Below are 23,426 nucleotides of genomic sequence, written 5' to 3' on the forward strand. Positions count from 1 at the left end.
GCGACGAAGTTGGAAAAGGGCTACGCGGCCCGCGAGCGGCTTGCAGATTTGTTTTTATTTTATTTTTACAAAAATAAGGGTATTCGGGACCGATTTTCGTATACGGGGTGCATTTTAAGACATATAGGGGTATTTTTAAATATATTAGGGGTGTCAGAAATATTTTTGGAGGGTTGATATATCTTGGTATAATTTCTGGATTATTTAATAAAATATATAGTGTACTTATATTAAGTATAGTAATCCAAATTCCACTTTATCCCTACGTCACGAGACAGAACCCCAACGAATTTAGGCAGAGCCTTGACATACGTTACGGGGCCCTACGTCAGTCGGACAGGGTATCAGTGATCAAGGGTTAAAACACTTAAAACGGGGCAGGGCTTTATTATTATTATTATGGGTGAAAATAATTAATAAGAATAGAATATGGTATTGAGAGAGAGTGGTCGAAAGTTTGAAGAGGGACTGAGCAAGTATGAGAGGCTGCTACATGTATCCATTTTATAGTTGAATTTGTGTCTTAGAAAATAAGTTTGGCATCTCCACGACACCATGCACATTTAATTATTAGTCCACGTACACTTACATTCTTATGTAAGTTTTTATTATTTTATTTATATATATATTATGATTAATTCAGCTGCTTCATTTCTTTGGCGCCCATAACTTCTAAAATATGACGTTTTATAAAATAATGAATATGTCATTAGAATTAGAACGGAAATAATCTTATCTACATTTTGAACCAAGTTTCATTAAAAATGGAGTAGGTTCAAATATAATGTATTATTATTATTATAACTATTAAACGGTTTCTACCTTTGTCAAAACACGTTATATATATCTATTGGTCAACTTACCCATGACCTACTCGTATAATAACTTTATTTTAAATTTAGAAATTTTGGGAATGTTACATCCTTCCCACCTTGTTTTAAATCTCGTCCTCGAGATTTACTGAAATATAGATGAATACTTTTAGTTACAGGTTTCCAAATATGTTAATAATCTCCAGGTGAATTCTTATACTTTTGAGGGCGTCCCAACTTATAGGGTTCTCGTCGTTCATCTTGTCATTCGAGTTACGAGATGGATGATCAATTGAAACAGTATTTGATATCGGAATTATAGACGTATACGAGAGATTCTTAATAAATAAATCTAAATTTATAATTGACATAGATGTTCATGATTTTCCCGAATTGTCAATTATTATGGTCTTTGGATTTCCTTATAGATAAACAAATCATATATTTCACATACTTGTAATATATACACCATTTATAAGGTCAAATGTATTTAACAGATTCATATTTCCAAAAACAGGTCATGGTACTATCTAGGTAATTTCATAACATATACCCCATCTCACCCGGTCTTGCCGGAGAGGTAATTATCATTGTATCATGATTTTAAAAGTGTATCATTTATTACGGTTTATATCAAGAAACAAGGGAATTAGTATTCTCATGAGGGATGATACTCTAGAATCGAGTAGTATTAATAAACAAGAAATAACAGTGGCCAAGTGTTATTGCTTATCTATCGTACTGGCACTGTTCTAGTCATCATCCTCACGGGATACCAATAACCATCACACTTTATCTATGCAAGTAATTTAGCTTATCTCAAAGCTTAGTTTCAGGAATTTATGAAATGACACCATTATTGAAGTGACTAAGTTTCACAATTTAAAAGAGATATTTGATAGGCACAGGTTCGAAATGCAATGACTTTTTAGAGACAATGATATTTAATGCCAAAAGAGGACTTACTTTGATTGCCAATTGAGGTAGACCAACAATACCAAATGAGAATAGAAGCATGAAAAATGATTTGTCAATGATTAACCTAGAAATCAATAACGTTTATTTAAATGGCAAGGATATACTGGACAATACAATAGAATTTAGTGTATCAGGGCCTGAATACATATTTGTATCAAGACTACTTGAATTGAATGATGAATTGAACCAATGACGTATGAATAGGATTTATTATTAGCACATGCTACAAATTTATACAGACACCGTAAGGTGTTGTAATGACTGAAAGAATTTAATAATTACAGTGACCGAACGAATTCACCATTTTTAAAATTAACTGAAAGTTTCAAAGAAGCGAATCTGGATATTTCAAAAGATAGGATATTTCAATTGAAGAAATAATGTGGAATCGATTCAAAGATGAAAGAATTACTAGAGGTACATTTATCTTAACACAAAATTGCATTAAGACTGGTTTAGGATAATGAATCAATAAATTCGTACCTCGGTGTGAAAATGAAATAAGTCCAAGTTTTAAAGAAATCGCCACCGCAAGGTGTCGTGTCTTAACAAATGATATATCGAAATTGAAGATTTTAAACAAGTTCAAATAACGAAATTACCTTGAATATGATGATCTCAATTCATCATATGGGATTTTGAAATTGAATATATATGAGCAAGTTCAAACAATTAAGCTTGGTTTGGACATATTCCAACAATGGTTATATGTATTGACAAGAAATGGTTTCAATGAAAATCTGGTAATTCTGAAAAGAAGAGGAGTTTTCCAAGAAATCGGTTGACTTGATTATCAAAAGTCAATATTAGGCAGTTATATAGATTACCAGAGTGAGTATAACGAATGTGCATTAAAACTCGCGAATAATTGAGCGTTTGAAATGAATTCGCATGTATGACAGGCAATGTATAACATAGGAATTTGTCAAGAGATGAGAAAAACAAAGACCTTTTATTGATGAAGTTTTATTCGGAATCAAAAGTCAACTAATACTTAAGTGAAGACAAAATATAAGGGTGCTTTATTTTAAAAGTTATTATGGTTTATGGTGTTTATGCGTTATTCTTAGCTTCATCTGGGTTTCTGTTCTCGTTGTTGGGTGCCTTAGATAGTTTCGGACAGTAGCGACGGAAGTGGCCTGGATCTCCACATTTGTAACATATGTTATTTTGCTTTTTCCTTCTACATTCCTCTGGTACATGTCCAGCTTTCTTGCAGTAGTTACAACGAAGTGTCTTCTTAAAATAACGTTCTCTTGCGTGCTTTTTGCTATTGTTGATAGGTTGTGCGATTTCTGGTTTCATTCCTTTGTCCTTGGAGCATTTGTTAGAGTAGAATTCCTTATAGGAGTAGCCGTAGGTTGTGGTTTTCTTTCGTTTGGAAGATGGAGTTTTGATACGACTATCATGACTTCCGTTGATACTAGGGCTAGGTATGAAGTGATAGGTATGCTTACAATGTATAGTAGGACTCTCATTTATAGGCACATAAATTTTAATAGCTTCAATGATCGAAGGTATGGCATTCGATATTCCTTGAGCTATTATATTTTCTATAATGTTTCTATCAAAAGAGTTTCCATTACTACTCTCAATTTCTTGATCACAAGCCATTTCATTCGACATCTGTATTATAACATGTTCAGATATAATTATCACAGAACTAAGCAATTATACAGGCATATTTTGTTTAACACCATTATAATCATAGCTATTTATGTGATGATAATTAAGGTAACATATACCTGTTATGTCTTAACATTTTCTTTTACTATATATCTTATCAAATTATAAGGAAAATGGAATCTTATATGTTTTATTCCTTTGATGTAATAGCTTTTATATTGCCTTAATTTACTTATATTTCCAGGGCTTATGGCTCGATAGGTATACAAAGATAAAAGCTTTATATGAAATTCTGAGAATTTCCGTCTTTGACCCATTTATTGTTTTTCAAGAGGTGGTGCTAATACAGATATCCTTAAGGTATCTTTTGAATTAAAGCTGGGTAACAAAATAGATCTTAAGTAAACATATAGATCTGTTTCTTCTGTTATATAAAATCTTGTCATGTTATAGAAGACATTTGATTCTTATGTTGTATATATATTATCAAAAAAATTTGTGTCTTGTATATACATGCGTATAAGTATACAGTTGTAAAATTTCCTTTATAATATCAACTTTATAAAAATCCAGTTACATAATTAATTGTGTTAACTATCCTGTTTATTTTCATAATGTTTATTCCTTGATATTAACCGAATAAATTTCTATCAAATTTATTGAAGATAATATTTTAGAAGAAAAAGGAATTCATCAGAAGGAATAAATTAAATAGAGATATAATTTTCTGGATTCTTTTTAGAGCAATTTTAATCTGGACAGGTTAACTTAAAAAAAACATATTTATAACTTAATTCAAATTCTACTTATTTTAATATTCATAATAACCAATACAAAGTCTGGTGTTTCTAAATTCGATCATTAATATATTAAGAAATATATATACATATGACTTACAAATAAGTTTTAAGTTATTTCATATTGACACATACGTATTATGTATTAATATCACAGTATCAAGTTGTGGTATGTATTCTGGTTTCATAAATACTGTTTTATAAAATATTTTGCATTTTCTGTGGTATACGTATATGGGTTTAAATTTTAAAATCGTCGAACTGTGTTTATTATTAAATTTAAGGATTTCGTTTTATAAAATCTTTTCTAATATAACTATATTCAAGAGTCAAATATTTTATTCTTCCAAAAATATTATTACCATTATTAGTTTAATTTAAAACAAAATTTAATATAAATAATGATGATAATAACAACATATCTTAAAGATTTTTCTCTAGAGAGCACGTGTTATATAAATTTTTTTTATATATTAATTATCATAAATGTTGACTTTATACATAATTTCTGAATATTACGTAATTTATCAAATTTTGATAAATAATATTTAATATTTAATAATACGATAAAGAATTATAAAGTGATTTACAAAGTATTTTAAATTATTGTGTTTAAATAATGTTCAAACATTATCTTTTAACATAATTAATATAATTGTATGTTTTATCAAAATTTTGACAATTACATATCTTTTAATTCGAATAAAATTATATCATAAATTATAAAATATATACTGCTTTCATTTAAGATATTAACGCCAATATCATAATATTATTATAATTTATTTTGAATTGTATTCACATAAATATGTGGATACAGAAATAAATATTATATTATGAATATATTTTTCTAACATATTGTAAGATACAATAGGAGTTACATATTCGGAGAATTTATAAAATCATTTAGGTATAACATATATCATCTAAATATTTATATCATGATGTTACAAAGTATCATATCTTAATTGCATTTATCTTCTATTAATATTAATATTCTATTATTATTATAAAAATTATATTGTATTATATTCTTATATACTTATGAAGATAATGGATATATAAGATATCACGAAGTTTATTAAGGCATGATATGATTAATATATATATCCTTAATATATATACCATAGCATAAGTGTAAAATACAGATATGGGTAACACATATTGGGAATTTTAGATTCGTAAAATGGCCTAAAATCATAATAAACACATTAAGATTTTTATGTTCACAGGGTAACACATAAGATATTAATTTCCTAACACGAATGGTTAAGGGTTTAGGTATTAGAAGGACACCTAAAGGGCTTAAACCAGTGGCATGGCTCTGATACCACCTTATGTCACAACCCCCGTCCCCTAAAAACCCGGGAACGGGCGGCCGTGAGCCAGTTTCAGTGGTATCGGTGTTTATCAATTTGGCAGCGGAAATTTCATCAGGACCGTAGTTAGGAAATATTTTTATCAGAGTTAAACACCAAATATATTTAAATTAAAGAAAATGGGATAAACCCAGGTTTCTTTGATAATACATTTATAAGTGGGACAAAACCCGATTTTCATTTTGATACATCTATAGGGAATGATCCCAATTATTGAAAATAATTCTCATTTTTAATTAGGTAACTTTTATTGCCACTTTTCTAAGCCTTCAGTGCTCTCCAGCTGGCTTTTATTGACTTCACACTAAGTTACCTGAAACACGTGTTTAAAAACATTTTATCAGCAGGAAATACTGGTGAGTGAATCCCAGTTTAAATAAAAATCACAGTGAACAGTATTGAGGGCGCATCCGCAATTACATTTGTTTACAGGTAATACCAATTAACATCCATGGTACTGTCATCTGACTTATGGTCATGTTACTCCTCTCCCCAGGTGGTAACAAATTTTGTATACAAAACCCCAAATATACCATCATAATTGTATCCTTACAAATACTCAATAACTGTCTATTGCATGGAGAAATATTTAAGGTTTTGTAAAAACATTTAACAAAAAGAGGATTACTCACATTGCTATTATAGGTCTTTCCTTTGTGACTTCCTGGTTATAATCTAATTAAATAAACAATGCACACGTGTTAGTATAATAACCCATTTTAACATTAGTAATACCCTCCCCGAGACGGAATTCCAACGACTACGTCGGGCAGAACCACGACAGCCGTTACAGAACCCTAAATCAATCGGGCAGAATATCTAATACGTATCCAGGGGTTATGATACTTACAACGAGGCAGAGCTTCGCTATTTAGGGGGGTATAATGCCCGGGTATAGAGCCTACACTACAGAAATTGAGAGAGGTATAAGAATTCTGAACGATTTGAATGAACTGCCGATGGTTGCTATTTGTTGGTGCATTACGTCTATTGACTTCGTCTTGTATGATGTAATAGGATAAGATAGATTAGAATAACCAGTGCACGAGGTACGAGAAACGAGAACTGGTGAATTATCATGTTGGACCGCTTATATGAACAATGTTCATAAAAGCGATCCAAGCTATCTTGTCTGGACCGCTTTTGTGTCATGTTCGTATAAGCGGTTCAAGATCTCTATAAATAGGGCACTGGTTGATTCATTTGGAACGGCTTGGAACTTGTAACGAAGTGCTGCCGAATTGCTTCCAGGTTGTAAACATTATCAGAATCAATAAAGTGAAGCATTATATTTAGTTTGAGCGTCTAATTCACTGATTCCGCCTTTGAATTGGAAAACGACTCTTCTGCTCGACTCATTCAGGGTCAACGATGATCCAACAAGTGGTATCAGAGCTCAGGAAGAAGAGTTCAGCTCAAATTTAATCCATTTTCTGTCTTCTACACCTTCTTTTCCGATTTAGACAAGTTTCCACGGTTAAAATCGGACGAATTTTTCACAGGACGTGTATTATTGGACAATAACAAACCCTAGAAAGTTTTAGGTTGAAATTCGGACTAAAAATGGGTAAAACAGGCTAAAAACTTAGGATCGTGTTTTCGGACATTCAGGACCGCTCGAAAGGATTTGTTTGAACCGCTCGAAATTCGTGATTGGATTACCTGGACCGCTCGATCGATCATCGCCTGGACCGCTCATTCGTACTGTATTGAGTCTGGACCGCTCCAAAACTGCCTTGGACCGCTCGAACGAACGATATCTGAACCGCTCATAAGACAATCGTGAACCGCTCGAGTGACAATTTCTGAACCGCTCGAGTGTCAATTTCTGAATCGCTCATATAACATTTCCTGGTCCGCTCGAGTGACACTTTTTGGACCGCTTGTGTAACAAGTCCTGGTTCGCTTATTTGGTCCAATCCAGATTCGCTCTTTTGGTCAAAGTTACTGGTTCGCGTATCTGTTCAACCAGTTCCGCTTATTTGTCCAAATTGGTTTTCGCATATACGATCAATTTGATTTCATTCAAGTATCAAGATTATTTCAAGACAATCGAGTGTAATTCACGAATATAAGAACATGGCAAAAGCAGAGCATGATGCCTGGTGGAGAAGAGACAGTGCAAGATGGGAGATTGGCAAGTTGTATGAACCATTTCAAGAAGCACAGAGAGCCAAGAGATGGAATGAAGAATTGGAGTGTTATTTGGATCCACAGGGGAATCCAGTTATAGATCCGTCAAAAGTGGATTTTGATGCTGTAACCAATGTGTTTCCAAGTGAGCGTATTTTCAACACAAAAAGACTTTCTGATAAAAGCTATCTGCCAGATTTGATGAACAAGCTGAAAGAGGTCTTTGAAGCAAGTTTACCAAAGGTAGTAGAAATGAGAAAAAGAAAAGAAGAAGAATTGAAGAAGTTGATTGAAGAAGTGAAGGCTGATGCGAAGATTGCTGCTAAAAAGGAACAGAAATCTGAAGAGAAAGGAAAGGATGTAAAGAAAGAAGGAAAAGAGGAGAAGGCAGTGGTAGATCAGAAAGCTAAGAAAGAAGATTCGGTGCTGAAAGAGACTAAGATAAGAAAATCTTCTGACTCATTGAATGTTGAATTGGTTGTTGAAAAAGAAAACAAGTGCAGGAATTGCATTGAAAAGTGCAAAGCCTGTATTGAAAAAGAAGAAATAATCAAAACAAAAGATAATGAAATGAACAAACTTGAAAATGCGTTAAAACTGAAATGTAAAGAAAGGATTGACACAGAGCAAAGTCTAAAATTAAAAGTTGAGAAATTAACACAGAAGTGTCATGATTTTGAAAAAGAAAATAAGGTTTTGAAAGAAAAATGTGATACAAAATGTGTTGATTGTATTGAAAAAGAATCTAAGTTTCTAGAGTTACAAAAACAGTATGATTCTTTAAAATGGTCAAGTCAGAAAGTACAAGAAGCTTATGATACTTTGAAGAGCCAAGTCAAAAGTTTTGATCAGAGATTGTCTGAAACTTTAACAACCAAAGAATTGTATGAAAGACAGTTTAAAGAAAAACAAATTGAATTAAACAAGCGTGTTGATGAAATTGCTAATCTTAAACAAGTCTTGGCTGAAAAAGAAAAGATTGTTATAAAACTTCAAAGTTATCATAACTCTTCGTACATTCTTGAACGTATTTTCAATATCACACCAGATGACAAAGATACTAATGATTGTAAAAAGGGTATTGGTTCAGAGTTTCATCAGGTACCACCACCATTCAGAGACAATTATACTTTTTATGATGAGGAAAAGGTGGCAAAGGGTTTGAACATAGCTGACCAATTACCTGAAAGTATCGATGTGACTTACACCAAATCTGATGATGCTGATGATTCAGAGGTGGTATGTAAGGTGGGTGATAGTGTTTTGAAAGGAAAGTCTGAATCACAGGATAAAGATGAAGGAAATCTTTATGATGGATATCTGAAAGACACGAAATCTGAGAAGAATTTGAATGATGATTCAAAAGGATTGGTTTATACCATGATTGGATCGGACAAATTATTCTTGGATGTGGTTTTCCCGATTCAGAATGTGATTTCAGAGAAAATTGACAAAGTTTTCAAGATGGTTGAAATTGAGAAGTCTGAAATGTCGAAGTTTGCTGGTAAAGGTTTCAAAGGGTCTTCTAACAAACCTGGTTCTAAGAAGAAAAATATGAAGTCTGGTTTGGGGTATAAGAAGAAACATAATCAAAACAGAACTGAAAGGTCCAATTTTCAGACAAAAATGAATTTTGTTCAAGGAAAAAGTTTCACCGAAGAAGAAAAATTCAAAATTGGAAAACAATCTAATGCAGAGTTTGAGGCTATGAAAAAGAAACAACAACAGCCAAAAGATGTGTCAAAGAAAGTGTGTTTTAAATGTGATCAAATTGGACATGTTGCACGAAAGTGTCCAAATCCAAAGCCTGTTGATGTTGAGACACAGAAATCTGAGAGTGTGAAACCGAGGTCAACCAGATTTGATTCAAGACAAACTTGGCGGTATACAACAAACAAGTTTGCCTCAAATCAAAATTGGAAATCAAACCCGAACAGGTTTAATTCTAGACAGACCTGGAATTCTCACACATCCAGAATGAGAACATCATGGAGTCGGAAAACATCGGTTGGTGTGACAAAACCTCAAAAGATTTGGAAACCTAAAAATGTTGTTCAAACTCAAAAGGTTCAGAAAGAAACAAATTTTTACAAAAGAGGTACTCCGAAAGGTCAAGTGTGGTCTGTTAAGAAAAGTGTTGAGTTGATAAAAGATGAGAAACAGAAACAAATTTGGAAACCAAAAACTGAAACAACTTCTGAGGATTCAGATGTGGTTGCCTATGATGCGAATGTTTCACCGCTCAAAGCTAAAAACTTTAAAATTCAGGTTGCTAGAATCAAGGTTACACCTAAGGCTCCTGAGGCCTGGGTGGACACCATGTTTGATTAAGTGGTTGGAATTGCCGGAGCTTCCTGGATCGCGAAGCATGAATCGGCATCTATCTTTATTGTTTGAAATTTTTATGACAAATTTTTTGTGTATTTGATAAAGTTTGAATGTGCAGGTGCTAAATGCTGATGAAGATTGTGAGAGTGTTGCACGGGAAGAGGTTGAAGATCCCTGGTTTTGGTCAGACAGGGAGTTTGTTTGTTGTTTTGTATAAGTTTGTGTTGTATTTGATGATTGTGATGTTTGATGTTAGTTTACATTGAATAAGTGGTGATGGATTATGCCGAAACCCTCACGGCGGAACAAACATGATTACTCACAAGTTGAAGAACGGTTTTCTAACAGTCAAAATCAATGGGTTGTAAATCATGGGGGTACGTTATATTTTCTGCGAAACAGGGCATGAGATGCAGAAAATGGATGGCGAGACAAAGCTATCAGTATCGGTTTATAAAATTTCTTTAATGGTTTTGCATTTTAGGGGGAGAAATTTTGTTAAAAAATACAAAAACATTAGAAAATTTGAAAAATACAAAAACATGATAAAATCAAAAATTTGAGTTTTGCATAAATAGAGGAAATGATAGTACATCAGTAGACAGTTACAGTATGCTAAAGATATGTAATGATTAAATAGCATTAAGCAGTCTCACAAATGATATGCCGATAGATTTTTATACATTTAGTAAGCTTTTTCGGGATATAAACCTAAATTTCAAACTTACTTATTTTGTGGGTAACACTACTTGGATATATAGGTAACCCCTGAAATCTCGTTTGAAAGGTCTCGTATTCTGATATACTAGGTGGTTATACTCTATGATGTCTGGGGTATTATTCCGGGACTTCTGCTGAACGGTGGTTCTGACCTAGTCGCTGGCTAATACTTTCACCAAAATGCTTGAAATATAGCATAAAGCCCTCAGCTGATTAGACAATAAAATTGATAATCAGTTGTTGTAGCTGAAAAAGATCCTCTAAAGGGGACACACTGCAAAGTCGAAGCTGATATCTCTCTGCTGAACGGAAGTTCTGACCTGAGATCCCTCAGTTTTCGCATTTAACCCCTAATTTATGTACAGACATTATTGTAGTATTTTCTTACCTGTAAGACTGAATATTGGGATTCTGGATACGGGAGTATATTCAAGAGGTGGGACACATGAATGAGTTTAAGTCTTAAAACATCTAAATTGTATCCTGAATCAGTTGAAATTTGTATGAAAATTTAAATGGATCAGTATATTGACAATCTAAGTGAATTGTTTAATTCTTAATGTGAATTTAAGCTCAACGGTACTTGTGACTTGTCAAAAACTGATATGATCCTCTGATGCATACTCAAACAAAAATATTGTCTGTAAATATGTTTGTATATATTTCTTTACTGCTTTATATTTTCAGAAAACGCAAAAAGATTTTGATTTCTGCTTTATTTTCGATAAACCGATGTCTGAGATGCTGAGTTTCAAAATCTAAGTATGCTGATTGTGTTTCTGAAACTAAACGAGTTCATTAATTTGAAACTTGAGATTTTTAGAAAACTTCAAAAACATGTTGTGAATATTTTCAAGGTCATCAATTTGAACTTGAATGATAATCTGTGGGGGAGTGTTTTAGAAAGTTGTATAGTGCCAGTTTACGGTTATTGGTTGATGAGTTTAAAATGTTGTTACTTATCATTTGTATGAGTGATTACAGGAAAGAATCAGATTACGATCCCGAAGAGCCGAGTCTAAGGGGAAGTCTGAAGATAAGTCGTAAGTGAGAAAAGCAAGGTGATGATCTCTAAAAGCATGGAAGCTTGACGAGAGGGGGAGCTTTCTGATGATGAAGATGATCAATGAGAAAGATTGAAGGATTCTTATATTGTTACAATCTGAACAAGTTGGCAAAGATGATCAAGACTGAAGAGGTGGCATAACAGAGAATGTTCACTGAAGACTTCGTCAATATCCGAGGGGGAGTCTGTTGGTGCATTACGTCTATTGACTTCGTCTTGTATGATGTAATAGGATAAGATAGATTAGAATAACCAGTGCACGAGGTACGAGAAACGAGAACTGGTGAATTATCATGTTGGACCGCTTATATGAACAATGTTCATAAAAGCGATCCAAGCTATCTTGTCTGGACCGCTTTTGTGTCATGTTCGTATAAGCGGTTCAAGATCTCTATAAATAGGGCACTGGTTGATTCATTTGGAACGGCTTGGAACTTGTAACGAAGTGCTGCCGAATTGCTTCCAGGTTGTAAACATTATCAGAATCAATAAAGTGAAGCATTATATTTAGTTTGAGCGTCTAATTCACTGATTCCGCCTTTGAATTGGAAAACGACTCTTCTGATCGACTCATTCAGGGTCAACGACGATCCAACACTATTTATAGGGCCTGATCTTCAGTTTTACGCGGCCCACGTAAGACGTAGCTAAGGGCTACGCGGCCCGCGAGAGATGGTAGGGCGGCGGCGGTGTTGCTGAGTCACCCCAGGTGTTGACACGTGTCCTGCCACGTGGCGGCTCCAGGCTGCGCCCTGATCTTGAGCTGTCGTGGCCCGCGACGAAGTTGGAAAAGGGCTACGCGGCCCGCGAGCGGCTTGCAGATTTGTTTTTATTTTATTTTTACAAAAATAAGGGTATTCGGGACCTGTTTTCGTATACAGGGTGTATTTTAAGACATATAGGGGTATTTTTAAATATATTAGGGGTGTCAGGAATATTTTTGGAGGGTTGATATATCTTGGTATAATTTCTGGATTATTTAATAAAATATATAGTGTACTTATATTAAGTATAGTAATCCAAATTCCACTTTATCCCTACGTCACGAGACAGAACCCCAACGAATTTAGGCAGAGCCTTGACATACGTTACGGGACCCTACGTCAGTCGGACAGGGTATCAGTGATCAAGGGTTAAAACACTTAAAACGGGACAGGGCTTTATTATTATTATTATGGGTGAAAATAATTAATAAGAATAGAATATGGTATTGAGAGAGAGTGGTCGAAAGTTTGAAGAGGGACTGAGCAAGTATGAGAGGCTGCTACATGCATCCATTTTATAGTTGAATTTGTGTCTTAGAAAATAAGTTTGGCATCTCCACGACACCATGCACATTTAGTTATTAGTCCACGTACACTTACATTCTTATGTAAGTTTTTGATTATTTTATTTATATATATATTATGATTAATTCAGCTGCTTCATTTCTTTGGCGCCCATAACTTCTAAAATATGACGTTTTATAAAATATTGAATATGTCATTAGGACAGAAATAATCTTATCTACATTTTGAACCAAGTTTCATTAAAAATGAAATAGGTTCAAATATAATGTATTATTATTATTATAACTATTAAACGGTTTCTAGCTTTGTCAAAACACGTTATATATATCTATTGGTCAACTTACCCATGACCTACTCGTATAATAACTTTATTTTAAATTTAGAAATTTTGGGAATGTTACAACACGGCCCCGTGTTCAGCGGACACGACCCCGTGTCCAGACATCTGTTACTCAAAAACTTTATTTTTCGACCCAGTCCCGAAAACTTGAAAATTTTTGGTCCAGTAGGTGCGGTTTTCCCTCGAAAATGAAACCCCAAGTGCCGTTTTTCTCAAAACAAAGCGTTTACCCATTCAGTTTTATCTTTTTCGGTTCAAAAAACAAGAGTTTGGGGTTTTTGTGAGAAATCGGTCAAATCTATGAACAATACAAGTGGATTTACTTCCTATAACACTAATCTAACCTAATGCTAACAGATTTATACAAAAATTTGAGGTTCGATCCGGATGAAGTTCAAAAACCCTAGATTTTTCCCCAAATTTTTGATGTTTTAACTACATGCAAGTGCTTAATCTAACTACTAATGATGATAGAATCATACCTTGATGTTGTTAGAAGTAGAGGAGACGTCGAAATCTTGCAGAAAAATCGCCTGAACAGAGAGTTTTCGGGGAAACGGGGCGTGTGGAATGAAGTAACTGTTATGAAAAAGGGGTTACAAGAAAAAGAGGCTAATGCAACCCTGGTAAAATGTTGCATTAGGCCTTAAAAAAGTTGCATTAAGCATAATGCAACTTTTTATCAAGAGCTGCATTAGGCGCAGTTGCATTAGACCTAATGCAACCTTTTCAAGGTCTAATGCAACTTTTTTTCAAAGTGTTGCATTTTCTATTCAAATGCAACTTTTTAGTATGCAATCTTTTTACATTCTAATGCAACTTTTATGTTAGTTTAGTTACCAGAACGCAACCTTCTCTACACTCTAATGCAACTTTTTTATATTAAATGCAACCTTTATTATAGTTTAGTTACAAAAATGCAACCTTTATTTACCGTAAATGCAACATTTTTTTTAATTTTAGTTTCAACGCATGCAATACTGTAGCCTCGTTGTTTCAAGCAATAAAATTGCTTTTAATATGCCTTATTGTCTCAATTACACCATTAAAGTAATAACATAGATAATATATTGTAACATATATGTATAAACTCAAAATAACAAAGTTGTATGTTACAATCATAAAGCGTAATATAAACTTCATGTTCATGTCAGATACTCAAAACCTTCAAAAGGTAGTTGTTCCATAAGCAACTTCATGTTCTGGTCAGATACTCTTAACCTTCAAAAGGTGATTGTTCCATAAGCTTCTGCACCACAGCTTTAGAGTTATCTCCTTGGTTGTCAATAACTTGTCGCATAACTTCTCACTTGACCTTTTTCCTTTCACGGTCCTCAATCTCTTTTTGTATTTCAAGCAACTGATTATTATTTTCAACTTCGACATTCGCTTTAGATGATTCCATAAGCCTCCCAGATCATGTATCCATCATGCTCCTTGTTCATCACAACCATAAAAGGATCTCCCGAAGCGCTACCAGTGGCGGACCCAGGAATTTTTTCATGGGGGTGCGGATTTTTTTTTTAATTTTTAGGCGTCTAGATATATACATAAAAAAACCGGTTCGGGTCGGGTCGGGTCATGTAAAAAAAAGAACATCAAACTTAAATTTATATAATCATCAAAAACACGTCAAATATTGTTACAAACATATTTAAAAAGTCGCCCTACGGGTTTTCATTTTTTGAAATCTATCCAAAACATCATCTAGAGGTACTTTCTTAAGCAAGTCTTTCTCTATATAACATATACAACTATCACTTAAATTCTCATCGCCAATCCGATTACGCAAGTCGGTCTTCACATTCTTCATTGCCGAAAAACATCTTTCAACGGTTGCGGTTGCGACGGGTAATACGAGAACAAGCTTCAATAAACGATATACCAATGTAAAAGTTACGTGAATATTTGTTGAAACCATTAACCTTACAAGACTTGACAACCCATCCAAGTTGGCGAATTGTTTATCTTTTTTCACAAAATCAATGTAGTTTCCGAGTTGAACCGGAAGCCTTCGTTTTTCGGCTTCATCGAAATCATATGGATACTTTCCGGCTAACTTTAGTATATTTGGAATGTCAAACGCACTAAAATTATCACACGGACTCAAACAACTGATACAAAGAAGTAGTTCTGATGTTACCTCGTTAAAACGGTTCCCAAATTCTTGAATTTGCAAATCTAGAACCGCATTGAAGCAATCATACTCGTAATAGTGCCGATTTGAGATGTTCGTTTTTCTTCTTGGCCATCTTGGGTTAATATATTCATCGTCTAAATTTTTCACCTCAAGTTCATACATGTCACAAAAAGAGTTAACCTTCTCCAAGAACTCATTAAATCCTTCCAACCTAAACTTTTCAAGTTGGTTTTTTGTGGAAGAAACCAATTTAACCGCATTCATCAAATCTTGTTCTTTTCTTTGTAGACATTGGGACAATGTGTGTGTGACGTTTAGAATATGCTCCATCAAGTGTATGTAAAATACAAAGTCGTATTTTTTCATATCCTCTAGAAGTCCGTCCGCTTGTCTACTACAAGGAAGAGTTTGACCCGTTTCTACTATACATCCAAGAACTTCCATAATGTTTGGATATAAAGTAATCAAACGCGAAAGAGTTTTATAGTGGGAATTCCAACGTGTATCTCCGGGTCTTGAAAGTGTCATTTCTTGATTCAACCCACTTCCGGTACAAAGCACGTCTTCCATTTTTTCCAGTTGTCTTCTTTGGCTTTCACGAAGCATGTCTTGTCGCTTAGAAGATGCACAAACGGCATTTGTTAAACATGTTATCGTTTCAAATACTCTCCAAATAGGTGTGTGTTTGTGTGCCACCGCCACAACAACTAATTGATGTTGGTGTGCAAAACAATGAATATAGAAAGCCGAAACATTTTCCTTTAAAATAAGAGCTCTTAAGCCGTTAAACTCACCTGACATGTTACTTGCCCCGTCGTAACCTTGGCCTCTAATCCTTTTCAAACTCAACCCATAACGTGCCAACATATCATCAATAGCCGATTTAAGTGTTAATGCGCTTGTCTCTTTGACATGAACAAGCCCAATAAAACGCTCCTTAACAATCCCAACTTTATCAACATAACGAATAACAACCGCCATTTGTTCTTTTTTTGAAACATCACATGATTCATCAACTAATAAAGAAAAAACATCATCACCAAGATCTTCAAAAATTTGTTTAAGTAACTCTTGAGCGTAACAATGTTTAATGTCCGCTTGAATTTTAGGACTAGTCATTTGGTTATTCGCCGGTGCATTCTCTAAGATAACCTTACCAAGCTCTTCATTCATTTCACCCATTAGTTCTAAAAGCTCTAAAAAATTTCCTTTATTTAATGAATCTTTTGACTCATCATGACCATGAAACGCCAAACCGCCATTCAACAACCTTTTTCCAAGCAAAGTAGAAGCACTTAATCTAAGTTTGTAATCACGTTTCTCCTTAGGGGTCCTTTTGTCCCATTGTGTATTTACCGCTTGCTTTTCGTTAAGTAAATCGGCACACTTTTGGAAACATTTGTTGTGGGCACTATTAACTAACCCAACATGTTTTGTAAGTACCTCATGTACTTTTTTCCAATTGTTATACCCGTTCAAAACAAATGTGTCTCTATGATCACCAAATTCGGACCTAAACAAGTAACAACATAAGCAAAACACACGATCCGATTTGAATTTTCTCAACTCTTTACCTTGAAACGTTGATGTTGGATATTTAATACCCGTTGGTTGACATGGTCCTCTTAGTAGGTATGCCCTTCTAACATCATCTCGTTGATTCACGTTGTATGATGCTATCGCCTTGCGATCATGAGGATCCGAGGGAAGATCATTCACATCAACAAAATCGGAAGATGATCCGATTTCATCCGCTTTCCTCTTGTTGAGAAATCGCGCCATAACATCTTTACTCATTGTGCCTATTAATCACATACAAAATAAACAATTTAATATTTTATCAACAATCGGATGTGTGTTTTGATATTCATTGTTTATCAAACATTCAATAACAATCTAATTTAATATTTTATCAACAACCCAATATAAACAATCTATTATTAAATACTAAATTTAACTTCTTGTGGACTTGTGGCTATAAATCAACAGCAACATTTAATAAATATAAATCAACAGCAACATTTAGTAAACCATTTGCCACCGCCGACTTGCCGACTTGCTTACAACAGCAACTTTAATACTACAATCTTATCATTCTATCAAGTATCAAAATTCAAAAACCTTATCAAAATTCAAAACTATTGAAGATTTGAAGAACAAAATCGAGTGTACCTGGTGGTCGATCGAAGCCTGTTTTGATCGGATCAACTTGATCCTTCTTCTTTCTTGGTCGCTTCAGAAGAGAGTCTTGGTCGCTGCAGAAGAGAGGGGAGGGCGGGAGAGATGAAAGGTCGCCGATTGGGTTTATTTGGGTAATTGGGTTATGTTTTGTTAATTGATTTTGTTATTTGGGTTGGGTTTTACCATAACCTTATTCCATTGGGCTTGATGTTGGGCTATAGGAATACAAATTTTATTTAAAGAGATTTGTTTACATAATTGGATCGGGTTTAAATCCGTGTTCACAAATTTTTTTTTATATAAATTTCTAACATTTTTTTAAGGGGTGCGGTCAGATTTTTCCAAGGGGTGCGGTCGAAATTTTCCAAGGGGTGCGGTCGGGATTTTTCGCGAAAAATAACACTAAAAATTTTTTTTTCAAGGGGTGCGGCCGCCCACCCACGGGCCTTAATAGGTCCGCCCCTGAGCGCTACCATCTTGTGGAGATTTGTAGTTCCTATTTTCTTCAATATGATTCAACAAAAAAAATTATTATACAAAAAATGATACGTATGTTTGAAAGTATAAGGCTTCAATAGATTTAGTGATTGACCTGTCCTACTTCTACAAAGACACTAATAACCCAAAACCTGGAAAAAGTAATGGAATAACACCCTGTAAAAAAACTAGTTTAATGTAAAGAATAGCACGTTGTGAGATTGATATGTATCAACTTACCATTTTCCTTGTCGAGTCAGCATATGTATCAACATATACACGCCATTTTTTCCTTTTACATATACGTTCAAACATTTAGACTAAAGTAGATAATTCCTAGTTTGGGCCATCATGTTCTGTGTATATGATAAGACAAACATTAACCAAAAAAATCAGCAGTTGGAACAATAAAAAGACACAAATCACAAGAACAATAAAGACATTACCATCTTGTCACAAATCCCAGCAAAACTTTCCGGACCGGTTCTGTGCATATGTTTTAGACATGCACATTTTCTTAGCTCGCAAAACAGTGCCACTGCACATACATTAGTATATACGAGTCAGCTGATAAGTACATCAAGAGACAACTCTAAATAGCACATACTAGTAATATAGACATTGTCTAGAATATTACCACAAAATTTTATTTTTTCCACAAGCTCAACAATTATGAGAAATTATTTTCTAGCATGTTTTTAGGTCAATTCTTCCCTCTTGTTTTGTTGCCTCTTAATTTTTACCAAAATACACCTAATACTATCAATATGTTGTTGACTTTAAGTTGTATCAGAGTTGTCAAAAGCGAGCGCTTTTGGCGCCTAGGCGCTTTTTCTGGGCGACTCGCATTAAATGCGCTTATGGTTCCTAGGTAATTATAGCGCAGACATTTCATCCCATGCGTATTTATTGTTTTATGCTTTTTATTTTTTTTTTAATTGGTAATTTCCACTTTTTCTGCAGTATTTATAGGGCTGTAAGTTTAAGTTCGTATATCACATTATCACCAAGATTATTCAGTCCTTAATATCAGGACTGTTCAGTTCGTGTTGCCTAAACTCTTCATAGGCAATTATTGTTTTCTTTTTGAACGACCCACATTCTTGTTGAAAGTAAATTAGGAGACACACATAATGTTTGTTTATCAAGTAAATTCTTAATAGGCAAATTTTATTTTATTTTTATTGTTATTTTATTTTTATATTCTTTTTTTTGGAGTTACATTAAAGTTTTGCTTAATTTACTTGAAGAAAATATTATTTTTCATTACGAAATATATTTTTAATTTTTTTCTTTTAAGTGCGCTTTTTTTTTCTCGGGCCCACGCTTTTTTTGCGCCTATCGCCTAGGCCTTAATCGGTGCCTATGCGCCTAGAGTGCGCTTCGCGCCTTTGATAACTATGAGTTGTATGTGACTTTGACCATAATTTCTCACCAAAAAAACTATGGTTTTGCTACCAATGGAGCATATCATCCAACTTTAAGAAAACAGTTAAGCTTGCTTAATATTACTAAAAAAAAGTTGAGATATCTTAGTAATAATTAAATTTAGACTAAACTCGGTTCACAACTGAAACCTGGCTATTATCGCTCACAGCCAAGCATCTTCCTGCTAAAACCTGTACAAAGAATGACCAAGTTTAATGTTCATATTACAAGTGTTTATCCCTTTCATTAGTTAACGCATTACAACCCGTCTAAAGAAAGACCAATTTTAAATCCAAATCCGTCTTGACCAGCTACCCAACATGTTCGACCCGTCTATCTTTCCAAATCTTCTTTTCACAAATAAAGATAATTAACCACATACACATAAAATTTGTTTAATCCTTAAAGCCTTGATGTCTGGATATTCTTTTGTCAGATCCAAGTAATTTGGAAGAGAAATTGAAAAAAGTTTAACATATTTTTTTTATAATCGTTACTTTAAATTGTTAGTGCTTTAGTTGTATATAGTTTTATTAAAGTAATATAAGTTGTTTAAATTGCCTATTGTTATCTTCCTAGAGAGCACACCTACTTTAACATATTTTTTTGAATAAAAAATGTAAGTTATTTTCTAATAAAAACAGTACATGTCATATCAACTTGACAACCAAACAACCCGATCCAAATAACCTGAAAACCGAACTACCAGAACCCGATCCTCCCGATAGTCATACAGGTCGGTTATCGGTTATGATACGAAAAACCAAGCCCAAATAACCTACAACCCAATTAAAAACCCGAATAACACCCTTATTGTTGATCATATTTTTTTAGGTTTTACAGATCAGAATACAAAGAGATCATGACACATAAGATATCAACCAAGAGTGCATAAACAACCATGATTATCAATTAGCCCATGTCAATCCAACACAACCCATATTAGTATATTTTTACCCACTCTTTGACTTTTATTGACCTCTCTGTTAATCCAACACAGTAGATGTACAACTGCAGCCCTGATCATCCACACCCAACCATGTCTTGCCATATAATTTAACCCATTATATTTGGCTAACAAGCAATCAGAATCCGAAACATCATATTCTGTTATTATTGTTCGTAGGTGGAACCAATTCCACGACTTGCTAACCCATAAGTTTGTTAAAAGAAAAATTAAATAGATATGGTATACATATGTAACTAAAAAGTTAATTGTTACCTGACCTAAAGCCTCAAGCTGATCCTAAAAAACAATGAATTGAACACTTGAAGGACATGACTTCTTTTCTAAGACAAGCCCTTCTGCGAGCAGCATATGAATTATTTGTACTTGTGTGTATCCAATTATTGAATATTGGGGTATAAAAGATGTAAACTTTGAATCCCAATATATGATAAAAGCAATTATCAAAAATTCAAATAAAACATAACTAGAATTTGCCACATTAACTCTTGATAGAGGAACAAACTGATATACTTTTCCAAAACATTTTAATATAAATGATGAGTGATATACCTGTAGTTGTATTTTACAAGTGTATCCACTATTAAAACCATTTGCAATTCTCGTAACATGATATACCTCCTAAGACACACGTCTGCACCCAAATTTACAACCAAATTCAACATTTTAATCAAAACCCTAAAAGTTATTGAAGCAAGGTTGAGGGAATTTTAATCGAAACCCTAAATGTAATTAGCGAGAGGTTGATAGAAGACCCAAAAAAATACCTGCTCAGGGCTGAAGTAACGATTGAATCAACGAGAGGTGGAGCAGTGACGATGGATCGTTTGTAGTGCAATGTTGGTTTGTCGGTCACTCAGCAACGATTCATCAGTGGTGTGGTGGTGTGAATCGATCGAGGAGACTACCATCCAGTTGGGGAATGGGGGATCGTAATGGAGTGGAGGTTGAGGGAGAGAATCAGAGAAATCGATTGGGGAGGGTAACGAGGGAGATGGAATTGTAAAATTGAGAATGGGAGGGAAATCTAAATTTTTTGGGGAACTGATGTATGTTTAGGATTTGACAATTTCACGAGGGAAACTAAATTAAAAGTAAGATCACACGTTTTGGGCGTGAAATCTAAGGCTAGGTGGTGTTGGGGTCGGCTTAGGCTCGGCATCCCCTGTCGCTGCCCACAACACCATTTTGGCCCCCCGTCTTCGTCAAGAAAGTCCACGTCCAGACGTTGAAGACGCCCCACTATAAGACAAAACCATACTCACACACACATATACATACACTTATGTATTTTTTGTCGTTTTCAGTAAAGTAAATTACGTAACTTATTAAAATAAACGTTGCATATAAGTTTTAACAATCCAACTTTTCTAACAAAAGCTCCAAATTCAATAAAATTTGCAACCTTTAAGGAAAAGGTTGCATTTTTTAGTATCATTTGCAATTTTCTTTGAAAAAGGTTGCATTTATTAGTATAGTTTGCAACATTTCAAGAAAAGGGTTGCAATTTCAATAAAATTTTGCAACCTTTATGTCTAATGAAGTTACATTAGAGTCAAATGCAACACAATTGAAAAGGGTTGCATCTAAAAAGTTGCATTAGCCTCATTTTCTAGTAGTGATCCCGACAATCGCGCGGACACGGCCCCGTGTCCAGCGGACACGGCCTCGTGCCGAGCAATTTTAAAAATATATTTTTTTAAATGCTCGTGTGAGTGCCCTGTTTTCCCAAAACTTGGTTAGAAGACTTACCGATTAAGATGTCAACCCGCTTGTTCGTAACTTACCAGGTATGATGTTGATGCTTTTACTCTTCGACCGTTTGAAGTGAGATTTCTTCCTCCTCATCCTCAATGAATCCTTGATAGAGCTTCAGCCGTTGGCCATTGACTTTGAATGGAATTCCATTCCGAGATTTAATTTCTACTGCACCGTGTGGGAAAATATGGGTGATGGAAAAAGGTCCTGACCACCTAGATGTTAGTTTACCCGAAAACAATTGAAGTCGTGAATTAAACAAAAGAACTTGATCTCCTACTCGAAATTCATTAGGTTTAATGTGTTTATCATGCAAATTTTTCATTCTTTCCTTATAATTTTCAGAGTTAGAGTATGCATAATTCCTTAATTCGTCTAATTCATTTAATTGACAAAATCGATTTTACCGGCAAATTCTAAATCGAAGTTTACATTTTTAATTGCCCAGTAGGCCTTGTGAGCTATTTCTACTGGCAAATGACAACTTTTTCCGTAGACGAGCTTATATGGGGTTGTACCTATTGTTGTTTTATAAGCAGTTCGAAAAGCCCATAAAGAATCATCTAATTTATCGGCCCATTCCATTTTAGTTAACCCTACGGTTTTTTCAAGTATTCGTTTTAAACCTCTATTAGTCACTTCGGCTTGTCCGTTTGTTTGAGGGTGATATGCTGTTGAGACCCGGTGATAGACCCCATATCTTGTTAAAATTTTTTCAAGTTGATGATTACAAAAATGGGTACCTCTATCACTTATTAATGCTTTAGGTGTGCCAAAACGAGAGAATAATTTTTTCAGAAATCTTACCACGACTCTTCCATCGTTTGTTGGAAGTGCCTTGGCCCATTTAGACAAGTAATCTACCGCCACAAGTATATATTTGTTTCCTTTTGACGGTGGGAAAGGTCCCATAAAGTCAAGTGCCCGCACATCAAAAATTTCACAAACAAGAATGCCATTTTGTAGTATTTCGTTTTTGGAAGAAATATTACCTGATCTTTGGCAAC

At 34.2% G+C, this 23,426-nt stretch overlaps 1 protein-coding gene across 10 annotated transcripts; it reads right to left on the bottom strand.

Moving 5' to 3' along the window:
- Nucleotides 1-15,120: 15,120 nt before the first annotated feature.
- LOC110943827 (zinc finger MYM-type protein 1-like) lies at nt 15,121-21,726 on the bottom strand. 10 transcript variants are annotated; one of them, XM_035990326.1, is made up of 8 exons: nt 21,429-21,726; nt 21,214-21,295; nt 19,844-19,885; nt 18,713-18,804; nt 18,507-18,622; nt 18,382-18,418; nt 17,781-18,285; nt 15,121-17,410 (listed from the first exon to the last, which is right to left on the bottom strand). In XM_035990326.1, the coding sequence occupies exon 8, from the start codon at nt 17,403-17,405 to the stop codon at nt 15,123-15,125; it is 2,283 nt and encodes a 760-aa protein (XP_035846219.1). In that variant the 5' UTR covers nt 17,406-17,410; nt 17,781-18,285; nt 18,382-18,418; nt 18,507-18,622; nt 18,713-18,804; nt 19,844-19,885; nt 21,214-21,295; nt 21,429-21,726; the 3' UTR covers nt 15,121-15,122. The 10 variants fall into 10 exon arrangements, with proteins under 10 accessions (XP_035846219.1, XP_035846215.1, XP_035846218.1 ...); XM_035990322.1 differs by having other exon boundaries at nt 17,781-18,292; XM_035990325.1 differs by having other exon boundaries at nt 18,382-18,443.
- Between the last annotated feature and the right edge of the window lie 1,700 nt (nt 21,727-23,426).

This window comes from Helianthus annuus, chromosome 5, assembly GCF_002127325.2.
Source record: "Helianthus annuus cultivar XRQ/B chromosome 5, HanXRQr2.0-SUNRISE, whole genome shotgun sequence".
NCBI classification, from domain to species: Eukaryota; Viridiplantae; Streptophyta; class Magnoliopsida; order Asterales; family Asteraceae; genus Helianthus; species Helianthus annuus.